The sequence below is a fragment of the Cucumis sativus genome, chromosome 3 (assembly GCF_000004075.3).
Source record: "Cucumis sativus cultivar 9930 chromosome 3, Cucumber_9930_V3, whole genome shotgun sequence".
Lineage (NCBI taxonomy): Eukaryota > Viridiplantae > Streptophyta > Magnoliopsida > Cucurbitales > Cucurbitaceae > Cucumis > Cucumis sativus.
Window position 1 is genome coordinate 3,259,441 of NC_026657.2, and position 25,245 is coordinate 3,284,685.

The 25,245-nt window shown below is 31.8% G+C and overlaps 1 protein-coding gene and 1 long non-coding RNA gene across 2 annotated transcripts; one reads left to right on the forward strand and one right to left on the reverse strand.

The window, feature by feature from the left end:
• Positions 1 to 4,125: 4,125 nt before the first annotated feature.
• On the reverse strand, positions 4,126 to 5,245 carry LOC116402553. Its single transcript, XR_004214989.1, has 2 exons — positions 4,728 to 5,245; positions 4,126 to 4,598 (listed from the first exon to the last, which is right to left on the reverse strand). It is a non-coding gene; the product is annotated as an uncharacterized LOC116402553 (long non-coding RNA).
• A 2,778-nt stretch (positions 5,246 to 8,023) lies between these two features.
• LOC101212014 lies at positions 8,024 to 24,683 on the forward strand. The gene is made up of 21 exons (XM_031882859.1): positions 8,024 to 8,086; positions 8,209 to 8,307; positions 9,813 to 9,922; positions 10,054 to 10,151; positions 10,588 to 10,752; positions 10,896 to 10,998; positions 11,267 to 11,801; positions 12,042 to 12,139; positions 12,531 to 12,776; positions 12,880 to 12,994; positions 13,085 to 13,298; positions 13,868 to 14,406; positions 20,571 to 20,689; positions 20,978 to 21,075; positions 21,317 to 21,481; positions 21,600 to 21,702; positions 21,840 to 22,374; positions 22,573 to 22,670; positions 22,791 to 23,151; positions 23,234 to 23,447; positions 23,945 to 24,683. Exons 1-21 carry the CDS (start codon positions 8,024 to 8,026, stop codon positions 24,499 to 24,501), a joined length of 4,635 nt encoding a protein of 1,544 aa, XP_031738719.1. The 3' UTR covers positions 24,502 to 24,683.
• Positions 24,684 to 25,245: the final 562 nt, after the last annotated feature.

A 25,245-nucleotide genomic window follows, 5' to 3' on the forward strand; every position in this document is an offset into this window, starting at 1 on the left:
AAAAAACTTGGTGTCATGAGTTGTTTTTTTAAATGTTTTGGTCATTTGATGCAATTTCCCTTTAAAATTTATCAATAAAGAAAAAAATAACAACATTTTGTAAATTTTCAAAAAGTTATAATGACATTTGGTCATATACATACTTTTTATGATTCAAGATTTTTTTTAGGAAACAAAGAGTTGTTCGAAGAATGAGAATGTAATCAAGATTACTCTCCAAGTTTGAGAAGTGTTAGTAATTGATGAAAAATTTGTGAAAGGAAAATATATTATTATTTTATTTTCAATTGCATTCCGACGTTGATTAATTTTGAGTGTGAAAGTTTCTTCACATACCTCCCATTGTTTGATTCATGGGTTTGGACCCTTAGGGCACCTAAGTTTTGGAAGGATGGAAGAGATAGGCAAACATAGGTATATTTGTATCTCCACGCCTGTCCAAACGTTATTATCGTTTTGCCTCCCATAATTTTCTCTCACATTAAACATGTGACTGTTGGCTGGCCTCCCACCTATCGAGCAATATTGTGTCTTCCATTGAGTGTTATTTGATTTTCAATTGATTTCACTGCAAAATCAATTGAAGATCGAGAGACAGTTTTATCTTAGGGACGATAAGGCGATTATTCTGTTTGCACAAACGAGAGCAGAGCCGCAAAACATCCTAAAGAGAGTGTGTTTTAGCGACTTAGTCGTATATTAACGTGTTTTATGTTTTGCAGCTTCTGTTCCAGCGTACTGATCTATTTTGGTGTTCTTATCCGTACGCTATATAGTTTGACGAACGGACTGAGATGTGATTTGAAGACCGAAGTGCAACAATAGTTAGAATGCATGAGATATTGAGGGAGGAAAATGGAAATAGTACTGTGGAAAATGAAGACTATAATAAAAGAATATTGGATTGAAATTTGTGAAACGACTAAAATAAGTTGTGAAATATAAATCATATCCAAAATGTACAATCAAAACACGAAACATTACGTTAACAAACTCATTACATTACCAGTATCCAAAAACCAACATGTAATAGAAATAGAAATGTTTCTAACGATTCTATAAATAATAATTGAGCATTTGATATGGTAAAATCTGGAAAAGATAAAAGAAAACAAAAGAAATATATATATATATATGTATGTATGTACACGTTTTACATATTATATTATGATATTAATTATGAGTGTATATATTGGAATCCAACTCTGCTGGGCCAACTTCATTATTATATCATCGTTTTATAAAGTGAGTTTAAAATAAGCTTTTTTGTTTCAAATTATCATATATAATTCTTTTTAATTCAAAATTAGTGTTTTTGCACCAATTCTAATAAACTTAATCATCACCTAAAATATATATATTAAAATTAAAATGTAGGCTTAAGGAGTTCTACTCCCAAATATTAAAAGTTTCTCCATATATTTTTAAATATAAAAAAAATGATTGTTGTATCATACGACCAAAAAATTGTTATGATATATCCTAACTCTTAACTTTGATAGATTATAATTATTAATTAAATTAAATTTTACTATATTTATAGTCTTTTGCAATGGTAAATATAGAAATCTTGCTAAAAATATTATCAAATATAATATAATGCAAAAAGAATTTATAGATTTAACTTTGAAGGTCTATTTGTTGACTACTAGTAGAATTTATTATACTATTGAGTTTTGTTGGTAACCATTTCGGTTTTTGTTTTAATTTCTTATTTTTTGTCTATATTTCGAACTTCATAAACAAAAACATGTTTTTAAAAACTACTTTCAATTTGAAAAATTTGACTTGGTTTTTGACAATACAAAAGGTTAAAAATTAGATATCAAAGCAAGTGATTAATGATGGAAAAAATGTTTACGAACTTAAATTTTAAAAATAAAATAATAATATAAAAAATTAAATGATTATCAAATGAAAATCATATAGCAATCATGATCAGTATTGTATATTAATCGATCTATATGAATTTGCATAAGAAAGAACTTATGTTATTAATATTATATAATGATCAATCAGTATGAATTTGCATAAGAAAGAACTTATGTTATTTTGCATGGCTGTACTGTTTTTGTTAGTGTGTGTAAGTATTCTTTTTGTTAGTTAAAATAAGATGAAGTAGGCATCAAACAAAACGTAAGAAATGGAAATGTAGTTTATGATCATGTTAAGAAGGTTTTAATACTATTTTCGTCACCTTTTTAAAACGTTGCTAAACTTTTTTTTTTAAAGTATACTTTGATTTTTACTATTAGCTTTAGATTATCATATTAATTAAATTGATAAATAAAATAAAAAGATCCGGCTAAATTATTCTAAATAATTGTAACTTTCTCACGTCCACTTTCCGGCTCCCACACCCTTTGTTTTTATTTTTAAAAAATTGAAACCTTAAGCAAAACATAACTGAGTTGAATAAAAATAACTAAAGTTGAACTTGCATATTGGTGTTAACATTCATGGCTGGAGGATATTCCCACAATAATTAGTCTCTGATAATTACTTTTTCAATTTGACAATGATATTCCCACAATTAATCAAGTCAATTAATATGATGAATATATTAGAGTAAGTTATCCAATTATAAAAACCGGTTTTATTAAGTACAAGGAACGGGGAGAAATATTGAACCCGAGATCTCTTGTCTTCAAAAACATTACAGATATCAGTCATTACAATAATTTTGGTCTCTGGCAACAGTTTTTTCTGATAATTAATAGAATTTTAACAACAAATATCAAAGCAATTATCTTTTTAAAAGTTCAAAGATTGAAACAAACGTTTTAAAAAGTTTTAGAATCAAAAGATAACATGATACAAAATTTATGGACAAAAAAAAAAAAAATTTAAACCTAATAAAAAAAAGTGCATGCAACCTAAAGTAGATGATACAAATATATATAAAGATTTTCATGCACCTTTGTTTGAGTAAAAAAAGAAGAGACTAAAACTATCGTTACATGCGATTTTCAAAACCATATATCATAGTGAGTCGGTTTGGTAATCCATTTATTTTATGTTTTTGGTTTTTTTAAAAGGGAATTGTAAAAATTAACAAATTTAACACAATATTTACTGTCATATAACATAAAATTCAAATTATTCTATCAATAATAGACATTGATAGTCACTTATATGCTTCTATAAGTAATCTTGATAGACAATGATAGAAGTCATAAGTGACAGTCATCGATAGAATCCAAAATTTTACTATAGCTTGTAAATATTGAAATGGTTACCAAACGAGACCTACATAAATAGGGCTCAAAGCAATCTAGTTTACCTTCAATTTTGAGACCCACTAGGATTAATACATAAATGAAAACTCATTACGATTGCAACAAAAAATTATCATAGCCTTATACGAACAAATGCTTCATTTGACATAAAATCTTGAACCAACCATACCTAGTGTTCGTTATTGTTAAACTAAAAAAAATAGAAGAATTGTAAAATAAAAACAAGTGAGTTTTGATAATTATAATAAATGCACAATTTGTTAATTATAATAGCTAGTTTTCAAGTTTTAATAATGAAGAGAAGGTTAATTCTTACATCATTTCAAAGTTCACCAACTCCTCAACCCAAACCCTAAGATTATTAATTCCATAAAATTTGAATAAAAAGTAGGAATTACTTAAATTACAAATTAGTTAAAGTTTAGGCCACCTTTACCTCACTACAAACTTTATAAATCAAATGAAATTATATGAAAATTAGGCTCCATTTAATTATGTTCGATGGTGTTTACTGATGTTAACTGCTATGAAGTTTGAAAATATTTAGTAACAATCCAACTAATTGATTGTCCATTATAATTATTATTGATCAATTAATGTAACACCACCGATAGGATTAACAACCACTTTTCATTACGAATTGGTAAACATGAACTTAATTAGTCCACCTAATATGATAAAACCCTCCTACGTAGTCTTTTTATGGTTTGACAAAATATAATAGAGACATACATAAATACTTATCTCCCAAAATAATTCAACAAAATTAGAAATGTTTTATGTGTGAAAAAACTTATAGAAATCGTTTTTTTTTTTTGCAATATACATTTGAAAAGACATTTAATTTATAGGTTACACGAATAATCGTATATCTTTCTCAAGTTAGTAAATTTTGAAGAAACATGTACATTTACGAAACAATGCAACCATTCTATCGGAATAGTCACACTTAGCTTTGTTCCATTACTAAATTTACAATTTAATCAAATCAATGAAAGACAAAAGAAACAAAATGAAACTAAACCCCAAATTAAACCATTAACGACCTCTCTCCCTTCACAAAAACAGTTTTAACCAATGGCCACAAATAATAGATTAAAAATAGAAACGATAATTGTTTAGAAACCCTTGAAAACCCACAAAATTACCAAATCTCCCCAATTTTTCTCTTATAAAATCCATTCCAAATCCTTAAACCCAAACTCTTCTGTTCCAATCCCCAAAGGGGAATCAGAACTGAACAGAACACCCACCACAGAAAATCCGCCATTGAAGCTTCTCCTCATTCCTCTCCGGAAGCCGCAAATCCAACCATCATTCCCCGGCTTTTGATCACCCATGTGATCGCCTCACCGGCATCTAATAAAAAAAAGGAATAACAAATTACAAAACAAAACAAAAAAAGTCCTCATCAATCTTCCTACACGTATACATGGATCCAATCAGGACACAACCGAAACAGACGAAGACGAATTGCAAGACACCCACCTCGAAATCGGCAATGGTGGAGACGGAATTCGACGATCTGAAAAAGAATGCGAATCTGCTAATGTCACCGACGGCGTTGTCGAGGATGACGAAGTCCCGGAGCATTAAATCGAATTGTCTCTGCTCTCCGACCACTCACATTGGATCTTTCCGATGCCGACGCCACCGGAGCACATCCATATCCCGCGGCGGGTCAGTTGGGTCAAACCTGTCGGATCTGGTTCAGAAATCGGAGGCGATGGAGGATTAATTTGTGAAGGTGAGTAGAGATTTGAGTTTGTTGTTGAGGTTTGTGGAGAAGCTTCATTTGGTTTATATTTTTTTTCTTTCATCACAATAAATATTAAGTTGGTTTATGGTTGCAAAAACACTTTAATTAATTGCCTCTTTATTATTATTACTATGGATTTCTCTACATATTTCATGTATCTAATTATAATTAAAGTGTAAAATTCTACCTGTAAAATTCTTTTCCACATAAAGAAAAAAACAATACTAAAATTAGGACGAGTTTAATTGAGCCTAAGTGCTTTGTGACAAATTAAATTAAATGAATCAAGAACCATTTCTTTTAAGTGCAATATATTGAACACAACCTAGCTTCGATTTGAGTTTGATTCTAATCATAAACCCACAACCATTCATTGAATATACAATAAATGTAATCTTAAGTATTAATGGATAGAAATTCAATCAAACTAAGCTTTTCACAAAAAATTTAAGCTCAAACACACCTCTAGCTAGATAACTTCTCCAACTTTGCATTAAGTATTTGCTCATTTGATTAACTATCCCTTCTAATTAGTTTATGGAAATATATATTCAACAAATTTGGTCTAAAACATACAACCAATCCCTAATCATACTTCTAATTTATTTTCTTGAAAGCAAAAGGCTAGATAATGAATAAGCAAACAGGGTGGCACTCATAATAACTTGTCAATCACTCAAAATGTATTCATTTTATTAAAAAGAGGAACAAAAATAGATAGATGCTTATGAAAGGAAATTCAACATTAATAATGAAAACAAATCAAGAAATCAACAACCTAAAATCCTATTCCTTTCCCAAGTTGAAAACTACCTTAATTAACAACTCATAGTTAATGTCTTTCAAAAACAAAAATTCCTTTCGTATTGAATGAAATGGGTTGATTGAAAATGAGAAATAGAGCTAAGGCAGAGAGGTATCGTCATAACACTATAGGGAACGTTGGGATATTCTAAATAATCTCACCAACTGCACCAAGTTGTTCGTTGCGCACAATATGTTTTGTCTATTGCTCAGCATCGCAACGCTTCGTGTAGGAAGCAAAGTGCCATCGTGCACATCACGTTTGAGGTGTGACATAGCAGTGCCATACAATGTTCTACGTGTAATTTCATAATTTTTGTCATTTCTTCATTTTTGTTCCAAATTGACTGAGTTTGTTCGTTTTTTTTTATCACTTTTGGTTTAAAATGATATTTTGTCAGTATTTTGTTTGTTTTTGGTTTAATTCTCCTTAATTGTTGTGTTTATTCCCTTCAAAACCAACAAATAAATCAATATAATCATGGAACTACGACTTAAAGTTTTTTTAGGAGAGCAATCCCTAATTCTTTTTTACGTGAAAGAAAAGTGGGAAGCACGGGCAATATCTAATCATTACTCATTAATTACATCACAAAACAATCTCTAAAATATTGTATGAATGAATATTGGATATATTAAACTCATTGTTTGTAATATCTTTTCAAAGCAATGCATTAAATTTCAATAGTTTACTAAAATACAATAGTCATTAATGGAGTGAACTTAATTGTGTAGGTTAAATTACAAAGTTGTCTAAGAACTTGTTTTAGCTTTGTTATCTATTGTGGTCTTTATAAATAGGTTTATAAGCTCAATTTTACATCTTGATAGGTTCACAAACTTAAAATGTTTCGAAGTAACTTTTTAAAGCTTCAATGTTATGTGTAATAAGTTTCTCAACTTCATATCGATTCGCTCCATGAAATAAAACTACAAGTAATGCATCATTACAAATTAACCTTTTGATGTGATCAGTCTAAAAAAAATTGGACACCAATGTACAATGTCAAGCCAAGTAAAAGAAAAAATGGATATTTCTTTATAAGTAGTGTTAGTTTTCTATTCTCATTATACATACATTATAACTACAAGAAAAATGGTCTACGACGATAGTTATTTTCTGTTACAAATAAAATTCTTGATCATTTTTTACACTTATAGGATCCACCTGTAAAGAAAAAACTATTGATGATAGTTTTAAAAAGTGTCACAATAAGTGTTTTCATGACAAAAAAATGTCATTATTTAATATTTTATGACAACAAAAATAACTGTCATTAACTCATACACACTAGCGTAATTATCTTTCATCCTTTGTATATTGATGATAGCTATAAAATGTCACGAATTCTTATAATATGGCATTTTTTTCTTGTCAAGGATATGTCGATTGTGACACAGTTTTATAAAATCAAATGTCATATTTCAAAATTGACGACATTTACAAAATATCACAAATTCAGATAATTTGACATTTTTTATGTCATATATTCTCCTCTATTAGTACATTTTTTTACAATAAAATACATTAATGTTATTTCCCGTTCTTCTTGCCGCTCTGTTATTACACTAACTAGTTCAATCCCAAAGTTGTGTTCTAATACATCACACCCATATGAAAACAAAGAATCAACACTTTAGTATATATACGTTATCATACACCGTGTAATATTCATACAATAGGATTGACTAATAGCCATTTTTTGGTAAATGGTAGTTTACATACAAAAATAATATAAACAATAACATCTTTTGCTACCAACAAGCCTAAAATAAGTACATTAAAACTAAAATTTTGCTATACCAATCATACAAAAAGTCTTATATCAATCAATTGCTCCAATATGACTTCAACTGGTCCAATGGATTCTTCCAAACCTAATAAAAAAAACAAATTCTTATTTTATAATACGAGTAAGAACATTTCCAAAGCAAATCAATTCACAAGTAAACAAAAACAAAAAGTTTGTAGATCTAAAACAATTCACCTAATCATCCCACAATGGATCATCCCACAAAACTTCCTACCAAACAATCTACAAGTGAGTGATTTTAATCTTTCACATGCTCTAATGGATCTAAAACACTTTCTTCCAAACAATGAACAAGTGAATGAACCAAATAATGTAACAATTTAATACCTAAAGTTGTAAGAAAACATTACGTGTTGGTCATACTCTGCTCTAAGCAATCGAGCATTTAGTAATTGTATTTCTTTTACATGGAGGAAGAATACAGTCAAGCAGAGTTAAAGAATGAAAGAGCATCCAAAAATTCAGCAATTGTATTTCTTTTTCACCATCTTCCGTTTTTGCTCTCACTTTCGTTCGACACCCCACCATCTTTGTTCAGATCACCATCTCTATCATTCTCCGTTCTCCAAAACTGTGTGCAACTTCGTTCTAGTTGATAGCAGCTCAAATGTTGGTGCACTACTCTTCCAGTTCATGGTTCATTCCACTTCTGTGCAGATTTGAGACATCAACTTCTTCTCGTGCCATTGAGGTTAATTACAGTCAAGACTAACAAATGTGAATAGTAACTTTTTAAGAATTTCAATAAATAAACGATGATTGGTATTGACAGTCATAAGAACATATATTTAATGTCAGACAAACTTTGGATCGGTATACAAAACCACCAACATTGAAGACGATGTCATTACAGACGTTCAATGATCAGTCGAAACTTGAATTAAAATCATTTATAATGTTTGACAAAAACTAACAATAAATGTACTAGTGGAAAATTTTGAAGAAGAGGATAGAAAAAGAGAGAGAGTGTGAGAGATTATCTAAAAGAGAAAATCAAACTAAAGAAAAAAACTTGATGATAAATGACTTTTTTTTTTTCGATCTATTACATCATTAAACATGAAATGCCAATTGATAATGTGAGAATAATATTCAAGGGTTCTTTAGCAAAATCATAAACTCATCTACTAATATAGCAAAAGATAAAACAAAATTCGTTTTACCCATTTTTAACATTAAGATCAGATTTGAAATAATATACATTACTATGAAACATCATTTCATTAGCACTTTTTGATAGAATAGATACTGCTTAGATAGTTTAGTTTCAATTTTTTTAGGGAAGTAATTTGGATCATTTAATATTTGACAAAGAAACTTGATTTGTTTAGCTTCTTCTTTGTTATACCTATATGCTACTGTTTTCTTTGTTTTTTTTCCAAAATGGAAAAGGTTAACATAAAAATAAGTTTTTAAAATTAAATATAAACTGCATTTGTTTTGGATAAAATAATCAAACAACTTTTTTGGTAATTGTATGAAACATAAATCGAAAAAAAAAAACTTGATTTAGTTTTTTGCAAAATTATTTTGAGAAAATTTTTCAACAAATGAGAATTAAAAAACATGAAGAACAATTACCAAACCCTTTTGTTTATAAAAGAAATTGTAAAAAATAGAACAATAATACCAAACAAATTTATATCAAAATTAAGTTATTGATTGATTATTTTCATTCAAAATTAAATTAGGGAAAGAAAAAGATACGAAAATATATTTTGGTGCTTCGTTTGAACCTATACTTGTACAATACTCATAACAATAGTCTAACACAACTTATGTATTAATTTAATGGATGACCTTAATTTACGATTAAAACGATTAAGACAATAATGGTTTTCGTTTCAACTGTCTACACTATAAGAACTCCAATGAAAATGAGAAAATAATTACAATCATTTAGAAGTTCAAAACAAAAATAAAAATGAAATATTTCTCTTATATTATTTCTCCATTACTTTTGTTTTTCTTTTTCCTTCGAACATCTGCCCTTCCTACCAAAAAGGTAAGTATTAATTTCTTTTCCTCACACAAGAATAAAAGAATGTCATTTTCTTGACAATCGATTCAAAAACTAAAAACGAGAAGGAAAAAAACAAGAGTAAATAATGTGTTTATGACAATCTTTTAGTCATGGAATACGATGTTGTATAACTTCTCGTTTTTTTGTTTATGATTTCTTTTGTTTGGGTGTAGTCCTACATTGTTTATTTGGGAGCACCCTCGGTCGGATCAAACCCTACAAACTATGATATCGAAGTCGCAACCGAGTCACAATATGATTTATTAGGATCAGTTGTGGGAAGGTACAGCAATGTCTTTATAATTATTATTTCTTAAAAAAAAATCATTGCTAAGTTTGATAATTAATTAATTTGATTTTCTCTAGTACTTATTTTAGGGATTATTGTTATTTTTTCTTTTGGGTCATATGTAGCAAATTGGCAGCCAAGGATGCAATTAAGTATTCTTACAATAAATACATTAATGGTTTTGCTGCTACTCTTGATGAGAAACAAGCCAAGGATCTTGCAAGTAAGAGTTCTTGCTTATTTCTCTCTCTTTTTTTCTTTTCTTTATTTCTTTTTAAATTTTGAAAAATTAAATGGGATTGTTAACTTTTTCATTGATTCTTAGATTTTAAAAGAAATAGCATTAATTTGTAATTTTTGTTTTTTTTTTCTTTCAAAGATATTATAAAAAATGAGAAACTATAGTACATCAAAAACGTTATCAAACCGGTCTTAAGTAATTGTGTGATGGGCGCAAGTGGTTCAACGTAACGGATCTTTCCTTGAAATTAAACCTCTCTAAATATTATTGCATCCCCTCGAACAATTAATAATTAATAATTATTATGGATAGTTGCATCTTAAGTTTTAACAACTTAAGGTTAATAAGTGACTTAACATTTTGTGTACGTACTAATCTCTGGAAATTTTGATCAACGTTTTACGAAATATAATAATAGAGAATCCAAAGGTGGTGTCGGTTTTTGAAAACAAGGAAAGAAAATTGCATACAACACGATCGTGGCATTTTCTTGGAGTGGAAAGTGATGAAGGAATTCCTTCAAACTCCATTTGGAATGCTGGAAGGTTTGGTGAAGATACAATTATAGGCAACCTTGACACAGGTCTGTTCTCTTTCTTCTTTATCTCCTTGAACCCTTTTATTTTCTTTTGTCTTCCATCTCAAAACTAATTTCTAACGAGAATCGAAGAGCTTATAGTAGTTGTAAATGTGAGGAAGTAATTTTGTGAGATTATTTGAATGAAGGTGTTTGGCCAGAGTCGAAGAGCTTCAACGATGCAGGCTATGGCCCTGTTCCTTCAAGGTGGAGGGGAGCTTGTGAAGGTGGCGCCAACTTTCGTTGCAATAGGTTTCTTTCTACTTTAATTTCCTTTCAAGTTAAATGACTATAGATTATTATAATTTTCTTACATGCATGACATGATCCCTCTTTTATATTCTCTATTTAAATTACTCCCCAACATTTTTTTCTTCCACAGTTCTCTCCCTTTACTTGAAAGTACATGAGTTATATTGAAAAACAAGCCAAATACAAACTAAAAGCCAAAACACCCTAATGTTATTTCTCTCATAAATTTTATTGATCAAAATATATATTTGGTGTGAAAAAAATACAGGAAGTTGATTGGAGCAAGATATTTCAACAAAGGATTTGCAATGGCAAGCGGTCCTCTCAACATTAGCTTCAACACAGCAAGAGATAAACAAGGCCATGGTTCACACACTTTATCCACAGCCGGAGGCAACTTTGTCCCCGGAGCCAATGTCTTTGGCTATGGCAATGGCACTGCAAAAGGAGGTTCCCCGAAAGCTCGTGTTGCTGCCTACAAGGTTTGCTGGCCTGCGACTTCTGGTGGTGGCTGTTACGATGCTGATATCTTAGCCGGTTTTGAAGCCGCCATTAGTGATGGTGTCGATGTTCTCTCAGTCTCTCTTGGTTCTAAACCTGAAGAGTTTGCTTATGATTCCATGTCCATAGGGGCATTCCATGCTGTTCAACAAGGAATTGTCGTGGTTTGCTCTGCTGGAAATGATGGTCCGGGTCCTGGAACTGTATCCAATATATCTCCTTGGATGTTCACTGTCGCAGCTAGCTCCATCGATCGAGATTTCACAAGTTATGCTTCCCTTGGAAACAAGAAGCATTATAAGGTAATCATACCCCTCAAACTCTTATGGCTCATAAATTTTAATTACTCTTCATAGTTTGAAAAAAATATTTAAGTGTATATCAACCCGAGCTAATCTATTTCTAGAATACATGTCACATTAGTATGTAGTATAATAACTTTGGTGATATTTTACATAACCATAATCTCTCATCATAAAATATTCATAAACTTTTGTATGTAGTCATTTGCTTTAGTTAACCTCAAACTTTACACATTCCAGGGTTCAAGTATTTCATCGAGTGCATTGGCTGGTGGTAAATTCTACCCTTTGATAAATGCTGTAGATGCAAAAGCTGCCAATGCGTCCGAAATCCTTGCGTAAGTATTACCTCCACTTTTGTGAACGTATCATGCATAATTTAGGATTTGTTTGGTACAAAATTCAAAAACAAAAATTTAACAAAAAATTCAATGAAAACAACAAATTTGTATTTCATTTTTCAGACCTGTGTTTGGTAGCCACGTTCAAAAGTAAATTTTAAATTTATTTTTCAAATGAGGGTGTTGAGGATACGTGCCAACTAGTTGAGCCATGTGGATGCACCTACTGATCCCTTTTATTCTCTAGTTTCTTATTTAAACTATCTACCAAATACATGGAATTACAAACTGGAAACATAAAACAGAGAAATTCAAATTATTAAAAAAGAACGTAGATGCATAACTTTGAATTAACATAACCTTTAATTTTGACAATTTGTTTGAAAAGGCAACTTTGCCACAAGGGATCGCTTGATCCAACAAAGGCAAAAGGGAAGATTATAGTTTGTCTTCGAGGAGAAAATGCAAGAGTTGAGAAAGGTTTTGTTGTTCTTCAAGCTGGTGGTGTTGGTATGATTTTAGTGAATGGCAAGAACGGTGGATCAGGCACTACGGCTGATGCCCATATACTTCCTGCCACTCATCTTAGCTACACCGATGGACTTGCTGTTGCTCAATATATTAACTCCACCAAGTAACATTTCTCCATCTATTTTTCTTTCACTTTTGCTTTCCTTTATATATCTATGTGACAAAATTATCTTAATTATTTATCCACTTCTCTAAAATGAAACCAGAACACCCGTTGCTCACATAACACCTGTACAGACTCAGCTAGGAATTAAACCGTCACCTGTCATGGCTGACTTCTCATCAAGAGGCCCTAATCCCATCACTGAGGCCATGCTCAAGGTTGGTTTCTAAATTTTTAACTCACTCAATGCAAGTTTAACAAATGTTATTATGCGTTCTAACTCAAATCAATATATTTTTCATATCTAGCCTGATATAACAGGACCGGGAATGAGTATACTTGCATCGGTCACAACAGATGTAACTGCCACGACATTTCCATTCGATACGCGTCGGGTGCCCTTCAACGTTGAATCGGGCACTTCCATGTCTTGCCCACACATCTCAGGTGTTGTTGGTCTTCTCAAGACTCTTTATCCCACATGGAGTCCAGCAGCTATCAAATCTGCCATCATGACTACAGGTAAGTTCATATTAAACGTATCCAAGCTTGAAAAACTATATAATCTATTTTTGTGTTCGTATAAAGTTCAAGGACTCAATTTTTTTGTATTTTAAGAATTTAAAGGATCAAAATAGGATAATTATTTGAATTCCTAAACATTTCTTTAATTTTTTTCTAGTACTAACAACATGGGTGATTCGCTTTATTTTGACTTAATTTTTGAAAGAACATTTTAGGCACGTAACCACCAACGAATATTAGGAAATAGGCTCAAACCCCTCAATTTTATGCTGATCTTTATATAATTTATACATAAAAAAATCGTGGTGAAATTGTCATCCAACTTCTTCTGAACCAAGGTTTTAGCTTCAATCCTTACATTTTTTTTTTCAGATTATTTTTATTGGATTATAAAGAGATCAACAAAATTTCCCTAGATCTGCCACTGATGTATATGTTTTTTTTTTTTTTGGTGATTGTTTAATATTATAAGCTCGAACTCAAAATTAAAGTAACTAAAATGTCTCTCCTATTTGTTCGTCCCTTTGTCTAATTCATTAATTCCCACATTTGATTTTGTTTTACAGCCAAAACAAGAGACAATACGATGCGTACAATATCAGACAACGTCAAGCCCAAGGCAACCCCATTTGATTATGGTGCAGGACATGTCCATCCCAATAGTGCAATGGACCCCGGCCTCGTTTACGACACAACCATCGACGATTACTTGAACTTCTTATGTGCACGTGGCTACAACTCCCTCACTTTCAAGAATTTCTATAACAAACCATTTGTCTGCGCAAAATCGTTCACATTGACCGATCTCAACTACCCATCAATCTCGATCCCAAAGTTGCAATTTGGGGCTCCAGTAACGGTCAATAGAAGAGTTAAGAATGTGGGAACCCCAGGAACATACGTAGCACGTGTGAATGCGTCCTCAAAGATCTTAGTTACGGTCGAGCCGAGTACGTTGCAGTTTAATAGTGTGGGTGAAGAGAAGGCTTTCAAGGTTGTATTTGAATACAAAGGAAATGAACAAGATAAAGGCTATGTGTTTGGGACATTGATATGGTCAGATGGGAAGCATAATGTTAGAAGTCCTATTGTAGTGAATTTGGGATGATGATCGGTTATTTCATCATTCTAGTATAATATAATACAAATACTTTTGATACGATCAATAAATATTTTAATTTGTTAGAGGATTCGTCCATTACTAATTTACTTGCTATATTATTGTTGTTGTTGGGTCCTTGCACAAAAGAAAAAAATGTGAAAAAAAATATGGTAAATCTAGCAAAATTAAAATAATATGTAGATGAAGCAAAATTAATTTTAAAAAATCTCTAGAACTACTATATTGTGTTTCCCACTTAAATCCATTGTTTACATCTATTAGTGGTATATGCTTCTATCACTAGTAATTTTTTTTGGTGGTGATCAATGCTAACTTAGCTTTTACCTCTTGTGCTACTTGATCCCTTAATTATTGATAACATGTCCATCTTTGTGCATCCCTTGTGGTGGGATTTTGATAAAATATTAGAAGTTACAGTTTTCCAACGTCCCAAAATTAAGTTCAAGGAATATATAGTTTTTCAAGCACGGTCAAAAAAGAAACCTATATCTTTAGTTTCAAGTTTGTCCCAATTAGAATCATTCAAGCTTAAGGTCTACTAAATCCTAGTTATATTATTATCTTTTGTATATTCTCTGGTTTGAGCCTTAGAAAAAGGGTGTTGAGTAATGAAAAGTTACTTTTTTTGTAATTGGGATTAGGGAGAGATTAAAATTTGGTAAATGCATCAATTCATATCATCAATGGCATGCACTACTTTTTCGTTTGGGAAAACCCTAGGCTTTAAATTGTAGTAATTAAACCCATGAGCTTTTATAAGGTAATTAAACCCATGCACTACTTCTATGTTTTCTCATCGAGAGGCCCTAATCCCATCACAGACTCCATGATGAAGGTAACTAAATTAAACTACTTAACAAATGCATTTTTTAGTATAGACGTCCTGATGTACTTGTGACCCAACGTATATTTATCAAAAAAAACAAATGTATTCTTTGTTTCAAAGTGATCATCTCAAACTCACGTGAGTTCTCAAATCATTCTATTTTGTTTTTGTAGCTTGATATAACTGCACCAGGAGGGAGTATACTTGCATCATTCACGGAAGATGTAACGGCAACCAAATCTCCATTCGATACGCGCCGAGTTCCTTTTAATGTTCAATCTGGAACTTCTATGGCCTTGCCCACACATCTCAGGTGTTGCTGGCCTTCTTAAGACCCTTTATCCCACATGGAGTCCTGCCGCTATCAAATCTGCTATCATGACTACAGATTGATCATTTCATTTAATTTCACGACTTCACCTTTCCCATGCATGTTTCTACATTTCACATTTATCAAAAGACTAATCCATCTTAAAACACAAACTTCCTAATTTCACTCAGCGGGCCAAAAGCACCCTGTGAATATTAGATACTCAGTATTAGATGAGAAATATCATGAGACTAAAGAGACATATATAATTTCCAATTTTGTACTTTTCCTACTCTAATTCATTCAAGTTTGATTCTCTCTTTGTAGCTAACACAAGAGACAACACAATGCATCCAATATTGGGCTTTACCAAAGTAAATCGAGCAACCCCATTTGATTATGGTGCAGGACACGTCAATCCTAACAATGCAATTGGCCCCGGTCTAGTTTACGATACGATTATTAATGACTACTTGAACTTCTTATGTGCTTGGGGCTACAACCACACCCAACTCAAGAAATTCTCTAACAAACCATTTGTTTGCGCCAAATCATTCACAATCACAGATCTCAACTACCCATCAACCTCAATACCGAAGTTGACGATCAATTCTGGGGTGACGATCAATAGAAGAGTTAAAAATGTGGGAAGCCCAGGAACGTATGTGGCACACGTGAATGGCTAAGGGAGTTGCGGCTACGGTTGAGCCGAATACATTGAAATTTAATAATGTGGGTGAAGAGAAGGGTTTCAAGGGTTGTATTTAGATACATAGGAAAAGGGCAACTACGTGAAGGGTATATGTTTGGGACATTAATTTGGTCAGATGGAAAGCATTTTGTTAGAAGTCCAATTGCAATGAAATTGGGATGATGTGATGAAACTTTAATTATTTCATTTCATTTCATTTTTATTATATAATCTCCAAACTTTAGGTTTAATTATGCTTATTTGAGTAGACCTTTTTTTATTTTTTATTTTTAAAAGGATAAAACACAATAATAAAAAAGAAATAAGAGGAATTTCAATGATGAAGAAAGATCGCTATCTGTGTTGTGGGAAGATATCCAAGCTCTAACCGGTTTTTGGACCCGTCACTCTTCTCTTTTCAGAAACTACAAATCTAGTAGCATAGCTTTATATCTCAATGTTTTTTAACGGATTTTTTTGCGGGCCTTCGGGTCACATGGGCTTCTCTCTAGTCCTTTTTGCATTCCCTCCTTCTTATACTAATCTTCTATTGTTTATGAAGCGAGAATGATGAGGGCATTAAGGAGGTGTCCACAGTGGAGATGTCCCGATGGACCTACTGACCCATCGTATCTTTTTCAAAAAAAATAATTTTTCAAGTTGTTAGTCCAACAGAGTATAGAAGACAAAAAAATCAGCGACAACTTTTTTATTGTCATAGACATTTTTTTCAACGTAAACCATTCACTTTTTCTTATTTTTAGCTTTGATCAATTTTTAAAATAGCAAAATAAATTAAAATATTTATAACTTTAATAAAAATTTTAGATTCTATTAATGATAGTCAATGATATCATCTATCACAGATTATCAATTTCACTAATAGAAGGATACTATCACTTTGTTATTAGTAGAATATGAAATTTTATTATAACTTATAAATATTTTGTCAAGTTTGCTATTTTTGGACAACTCCCCCTTTTGTATTACTTGATATATATTTAATTAATTAATTTCACAGTTACAAGATAAGTTTTTTCTAGTTAGCACCCCTAAATGTATTATTAGGATTTTGTAACACATCCTTCATCTGGTGCGTAACAGATGACTCTCTAGAATATTCTTTACAATTATACACTCATTCCTCCTATTTTTTAGATATTTCTTCCGTTTTCTCTAAATATCTCCTTACAATTGATTTCTCTATAATATTGTACTTATTAATACTTTCTAGAAATTGAACTTTTATCAAGGATAGACTCAAGTATTGTTAGTCCAAAATCAAGTTTATATTTCATTTTTCAACAAACCTATCTAGAATTATTATGTTGATCTTGGGTGCTTCCTAATTCTTAAAGAAGAAAATAAAGGTTTTCGTGATGGAGACTATAGGGGCATCGTCCTAAAAAAAATAAACATATATCTCTAATTTTAATTATATAAATTAATTTAAGAGAATTACCTACAAATTATCCTTGTTTATTTAAGAACAAAAGTTTTCTAAGTAGAATGGTTAATATTCGATAAAGTTTTTTTAAAAGAAAAAAGATACAACGATCATCCTAGTTAGTACAATGGACATACTAAATGAACACCTTCTTAGCACTCTCATCATTCTCACTTCATATGATAAAGAAATATAATATACAAATGAAGGAACAAGCAAAAAGGGCCAAGATAAACCGAAAAGAGGACCCAAAAGTAATTATACCAAAACTTGAAGACTTGCAACAGGGCAAACAGTGTAATTGTTAAAGAGATTATTAGATCTACTACTACTCCAATGTCCGGTGAGAGCTTGAATGTCTTCCCAAAGCTCGACAGTGGATCTATTCTTGTTCTTGAAAATTCTGTTAAGTGTTCCTCTCAAGCCAAATGGACCAAAGGACTAGTGCAATGGTGTTAAAAGAGTAATAGTTATATTGTTATATTGTTATTTCGCCTATGTATCATAAGTTCAACCTTATCCCATAGGACTTTTGAGACAACATGGGAAATGAAGATATTGTTTATGTCCTTAGAGTGAGTGATTTAATTTTACAAAGGATGCACCAGTTTGGGTTGAGGTTCCATTGTGGAAGTCTCCTCTGAAGTTTTTCTACAACGTTTATGCATTCACGAAAAAGAGACTGTATAAAATACTTACATTTTATGGGGGGATATACAAGATTTCCATAGATTCTTGAAGATAATAAGATTGATGTTGATATCATCTTTTTGTTCAGCAACATGAATGACATTTTTTATCGAAGCAAACGAGAATCATTCCCACAGCTATTATCAGGAGCAAATAGGAAGGTTTTCAAATCGTTCCATTTTTGGAGTTCAAAGCTTCTGAGAGATCTTCTAGAATAATGGAAGTCCCAGTCAAGAGCATTTTATTACATGTTCATGTATTTACTACAAGGTCATTGTTAACCTCGTAATCACATTTTTTTTCATTAAAGATTTGTGAATCGATTCTAAGACATGAAAATTCATAGACCAATGTTGTAATATATATTAAAATAGTTAATATACAAAGTTATGAATAATTTTTTTACAACTTTTTTTTAAGGTTACATTTTTTTATTACATAGTGCTCTTCTCTAAGAAAAAATTTGTGAGTCCACCATTTGGCATGCATGTAAGGACGGATTTATTAAGGGGCCAAGGGACAACCCTCACATTCTCGATTTTTGTATTTTGATATTAACTTTGAAGCATCATATTACAATATATATTAAATAATATTTTATTTTAACCAAATTCTTATTCTGGTGTAGTGGTTGTGCCCCAATTGTAAAACCATAAGGTTCTAAATTGAATTCTTGCTTAATAGCCCTTCGATTATCATCTGATAACTCTATAATAACTGATATGACTAATTTTGTCATATTTGATTCAATTTTTCTAATTGGATTTCCTAAAAGGAATATGATTTTTAAAAAAGAGAACAAAAAAATCTTATCATAAGATAAAATTCTACCTTATTTTCTAGCTCCCATTTGTTATCAAACACATATTTAGAAAAAAATGCAATAAAGTGGATGGTCCAAACTTCCACTCTCAACAATATTTCATGAAAAATGTGTCTTCTTTGTTTTTTTTTTTATGCAATTTTTAAATCTACATATTTTTATTACAAAAAATCATCTGAAAATTATCCGTTTTTCTTCATTGTTATAAATGTAGTGAATGTTATTGGAGGCTTGAAGCATCAGTTAGACGTCGAAATAATTTTTTAAAAAATTTTTAGTATATTTATTATATAGTGTCCGATTGTCCCCTGTATAAAATTTTTGATCCTCCACTGCATGCATGATATTGATTATTGCTTGCATGTCCCTTAATTGGAGAGTATATATCAAACCACTCATGGACATATTTAAAGGTTTTGTTGTCTCAACAAAAATTGTATTATTTTTTAAATCATAAGAACTAAATTGATAAATTGTTGTTCAATTTTATGAAAATATGGATGAAAACATATATAAATTACAAATTTATCGACCAATAATAGATTTTATGTAGACTTTTTATTAATGAGTTAATATGTTTCTCATATATATACTACTTTTTTCTCATGTCTTTTATTGATCTTATCAATTTTGAACCTACGATGAACATATAAAAAAAATTAATAGCCTGATAAATATATCACGATATCAAGTTTCATTTCGGAACTCTCATTTTTAGAATTGTGACATTAAAATAATCAACTTTCTATATTGAAACTACCTTATGCAAATTTCCATTTTTATAACCTTAACCATAATTATTCATATATCCTTTACCATTCTCAACAAAAACTGTCTAATTTTATTGAACCAAAAGATTTCTCATCCAGTAATTTTTTCCCTTCTGATTTTCTGTATTTTCTAAAGATAAACCCATCGCGTTGTTCAAACGGAACAACAAAGTTTAGGTCTTAAATCTTAAGCAAATACTTTTCCTCTATTGTATAAATAAAACCCCTTTTTGAAAAACAAAAAAGAAATAATCCCAAGCAAAAGTAATGGAGGCTTCCTATCTTTCTCCGTTGCTTTTGTTCTTCTTCTACTTCTCTCTTTTGCAAACTTCCACCATTGCCATAAAAAAGGTTCGATAAGTTTTTGTGTATGTTGAGCTGCATGCACTTATATTGATGCAACTGATCCAATTGTTCAACTACAATTTGTCATGTGATTGTTCTTTTGATTGTGTGATATGGATGTGTTTTACAAATGGATGCAGCTCAGGATCCATCTAACTATATATATTGTCCATATTGTTTTTTTTGTTCAAATCTCTATGTTCTTGTGTTGATTGTTTAATTCTTTTTCTGTGGTGCGATGCAGTCTTACATCGTTTACTTGGGTTCGGAACATTCCTCGGCTTTGGATCCTTCCTCTTTATCAGAGCATTCCCGACAAGTTACTGCATTACATTATGATTTGTTGGGATCTTTGTTTGGAAGGTAAGAGCGACTTACCATTCGAAATGACACTCATAGATTTTAAAATAGAAGCTGGGAGAGTTGAACTTATTTGATCCGATCGTTAAAATTCAAAATTATATCTATATTTTGTGTTTGGCGAGTGACTGTTTTATATATCGTTACAACTTTGTCACGATCACATAGCAAAGACAACAAATCAAATCGTCCACCTTTATTAAATCACTTCAACTACTGTTTCTCATATGCATGCATGAACGTAATTTTGATTTTACTGTTTTATGACTAAACTTTCATTTGTGTAAACAGTAAAACGATGGCAGAGGAAGCGATTTTCTACTCCTATACAAGAAGTTTCAATGGTTTCGCTGCCAAACTTGATGACAAAGAAGCTGAAAATCTAGCAAGTAAAAACAACTTATCTCTTAATTACTTGATATTTAAATATGAATTATATATGAATATTTGCTAATATAGATCATTAGTTTTTTTGTTTATTGTTTCTTTATATTATTTACTATTTTTATAAGTTAAGGCTTATTTATTATAGGATTTATATGAGATATTAATAATGTTTCTTTTAATTTACTTATATATCTTTTTTGTTGATGATGATGATGTTAATTAATATAAAACATTGGCATATAGGAAACCCTAAGGTGATATCAGTGTTTGAAAATAAGGCAAGAAAATTGCACACAACGCGTTCTTGGAACTTCCTTGGAGTGGAGAATGATATTGGAATTCCTTCAAATTCCATTTGGAATACTGCAAAGTTTGGTGAAGATGTAATCGTAGCCAACATTGATACAGGTAATTTTATTTTTGCCTTAAATTTTTCTCTTTACCTTAATCTAATAACGTTTCTATGTATTATATATATATTCATCATATGATGATTGGGAAATTTGGGATTTGTGTGTTTGTGAAGGTGTTTGGCCAGAATCAAAGAGCTTTAGTGATGAAGGCTATGGACCTGTGCCATCAAAATGGAGAGGCATTTGTCAAACTGACTCCACCTTCCATTGCAATAGGTTTATCATCTATTTTCAACTTTTCTTTTTCATTTTCACTCTAAATTTTACAATTAACAATGCCAATCCATAGTGGCCTACCTAGAAATTTTTAGACAAAGAAAACTTGAAATTTGAAATTTTGATGGAAAATCCAGAAAGCTTATTGGAGGAAGATATTTCCACAAAGGATATGAAGCCGCCGGAGGAAAACTCAACGCCACTTTACTCACCGTACGCGACCACGACGGCCATGGAACCCACACTCTCTCAACCGCTGCCGGAAACTTTGTCACCGGAGCCAACGTTTTTGGCCATGGTAATGGCACGGCCAAAGGGGGTGCTCCCAAGGCTCGCGCCGTTGCCTACAAGGCCTGCTGGCCTCCACTCTTTGACTCACAATGCTTCGACGCCGATATTCTTGCCGCTTTCGAAGCTGCTATTGCTGATGGAGTCGACGTGCTATCAACTTCCCTTGGTGGAGCAGCCGACGAATATTTCAACGATCCACTTGCTATCGCCGCCTTCCTCGCTGTTCAACGAGGCATTCTGGTCGTCTTCTCTGGTGGGAATTCCGGTCCTTTCCCAATGACCATCGCCAATATTTCCCCTTGGGTATTCACCGTCGCGGCGAGCACCATAGACAGAGAGTTCGCCAGTTATGTGGGGCTTGGAAACAAGAAACACATTAAGGTATATATATATATACTCATCTTTTAGGCTTAGGTGCATCTCGGTTTGCACCAACATAATCAATATTTGTCACTTGGAAAACTTTTGTTTTTTACATGAAGAAAGATTCAACTCGAGATGCATGCACCTAAGTATTGTCCAGAAAACGTTTACCGATTTTTACCCCTAACATTTCGCCATTTTTTTTTCCATTGGTAGGGTTTAAGCCTTTCTTCAGTTCCTTCGTTACCAAAGAAGTTCTTTCCATTGATCAATTCAGTGGATGCAAAATTCAGAAATGTCACCGAATTCCATGCGTAAGTTTTTTAGATTTTTCATTGTTTCGCTATATGTTTTTTTTTTTTTTGGATGAAGTAAAAAAGATTACTTTTTCATTAGCGTTTTCTAAGATTTGTTTGTAATGCGTCTATTTGCAGTCAATTTTGCGGCAAGGGGACGCTTGATCCAATGAAAGTAAAGGGAAAGATAGTGATTTGTCAAGTAGGGGAAACCGATGGAGTAGACAAAGGCTTCCAAGCTTCTCGAGCTGGTGCCGTAGGAGTCATTATAGCTAACGATCTCGAAAAAGGAGACGAAATTTTTCCCGAATTACACTTCATTCCCGCTTCCGATATTACAAATACCGATGCACAAATAGTCCAAAACTACCTCAAATCCACCAGAACACCAATGGCTCATTTAACTAGTGTCAAAACATTGTTGAGTGTCAAACCAGCTCCAACCATCGCTACCTTCTCAGCTAGAGGCCCCAACCCAATTGATAGTACCATTCTCAAGGTTTGCTTTCTTTCACAATTCTTTGTTTTTTACTTCTTCGTTTTGGAACACTTTTATTTATTACTCTCTGTTATTGTTTTAGCCTGATGTTACAGCCCCTGGTGTGAATATACTGGCTTCTTATCCCACTGGAATTGCTCCGACGTTCTCCCCTGTGGACCGACGGCGTATCCCGTTTAATGTTATCTCTGGTACTTCCATGTCTTGTCCTCACGTTGCCGGTATCGCCGGTCTTATTAAGTCCATTCATCCTAATTGGAGCCCTGCTGCTATCAAATCTGCTATAATGACCACTGGTATGCTTCTTGCTGCCTCCTTCTGCTTTCCTAATTAAGTTTAATCATATTCAACATTTCTTCTCGGTTATACCATCATTCAAGTCTTCATCTGATTAAATTTAAGTCGACGTTTTTTAGGCTTTGTAGTAATTTTAACCTTAATTTTCATTAAATTTTTACATTTTTTTTCTTTAAGGTTAATATTTATTGATTAAGTTAAAAGATTTAAAAGAATTCTAAGTTTTACTAATTTTCATGATGACTATTAAAATTGAATTTAAAATTTCACTTTATATTACTTTTAATTAAAACTAATTGTTAGCCCGTAATAAATGAAAAATTAGAATTAAAAGTTTAAAGTTTTAAAAAGAATTGGTACAAGACTAAGTGAAAACTAGACCTTGTGATATTTTCATTTATAAAGTATTAAGTATAATTAAAGCTAAACTTAAGTTCTTGAGTCAATGGATGATTTGACATATATCTTTATAGATCAGTGACGTATTCTTTTGCAGCCAAAACAAGAGGCAACAACAACCAAACAATCCTCGACTCAACAAAACTGAAGGCCACGCCATACGCTTATGGCGCAGGACAAGTAAATCCAAACGATGCGGCAGACCCTGGCCTTGTTTATGATATCACTGTTAATGACTACTTGAACTTCTTGTGTGCTCGAGGCTACAATGCAATGCAAATCAAAAAATTCTATGCTAAGCCATTTAGCTGTGTTAGATCGTTCAAAGTCACGGATCTCAACTACCCGTCGATCTCGGTCGGGGAGCTGAAAATTGGTGCTCCCTTGACAATGAATAGAAGAGTTAAGAATGTGGGAAGTCCAGGAACGTATGTTGCACGGGTCAAAGCGTCACCCGGTGTTGCGGTTTCGATCGAGCCAAGCACATTGGTGTTTAGTAGGGTGGGTGAAGAGAAGGGCTTTAAGGTTGTATTGCAAAACACAGGAAAAGTGAAAAATGGATCAGATGTGTTTGGAACATTGATATGGTCTGATGGGAAGCACTTTGTTAGAAGTTCCATTGCTGTGCATTTGGGACCTGGCATTGGAAATTAATTTGTGGATTATTTTCAAACTTACACCCCCTAAGTTTTGGGGTTTTATTAATTTAATTAAACCATCAACGTACTAATTTAAATATTGAATTAAACTATGAAACCATATCCTTTGGGTCAACCATAGGTGTAACACTCTTATTGCACATATTCGAAGATTTCATTTTAGCTTTTTGGTTCGTATGTTTCGTTGTACTCAAAAAACAAAAACTTTGGAATATTGACATTCAATATAGTTATCATACGTGTGGAAGATGATTACATAACTGTTGATGTTCCATTCTAAATGTTTATTTAAGACGATAAAAGACATATATATATATGCAACTTTTTCTTCTCAAATTAGACTTTATTACTGCTGTTTTTTCTTTTCAAATTTTATTACATCAGTCGAGAGTTTATTTGAACTGATATTATTTGACAAAACATTAATCTACCAATTTAATATTTGTAACTTATATCAATTAAATTAGATCAGTAAGCAGTAGATGTGGCCAACTAAAATTTGTGTGTTCAATGTTTCAAAACGTCCAATTTTTGTTATGTGTTATCTTTGTTGAGATCGAAAGTTCAATCTTTATTGTACTCTATGGCCTACGCGTGTATAGGCGTATAATCTTGCTCACATTCAATGTCATTTTTGTTTTCCTTTTAGAGAAGCTAATTTATTTAAAGTACATACCAATGTGGACATTTTTGTTTCAAAAAAGAAAAGTAAATAATTTGAACATTTTTAAAGGTAGAG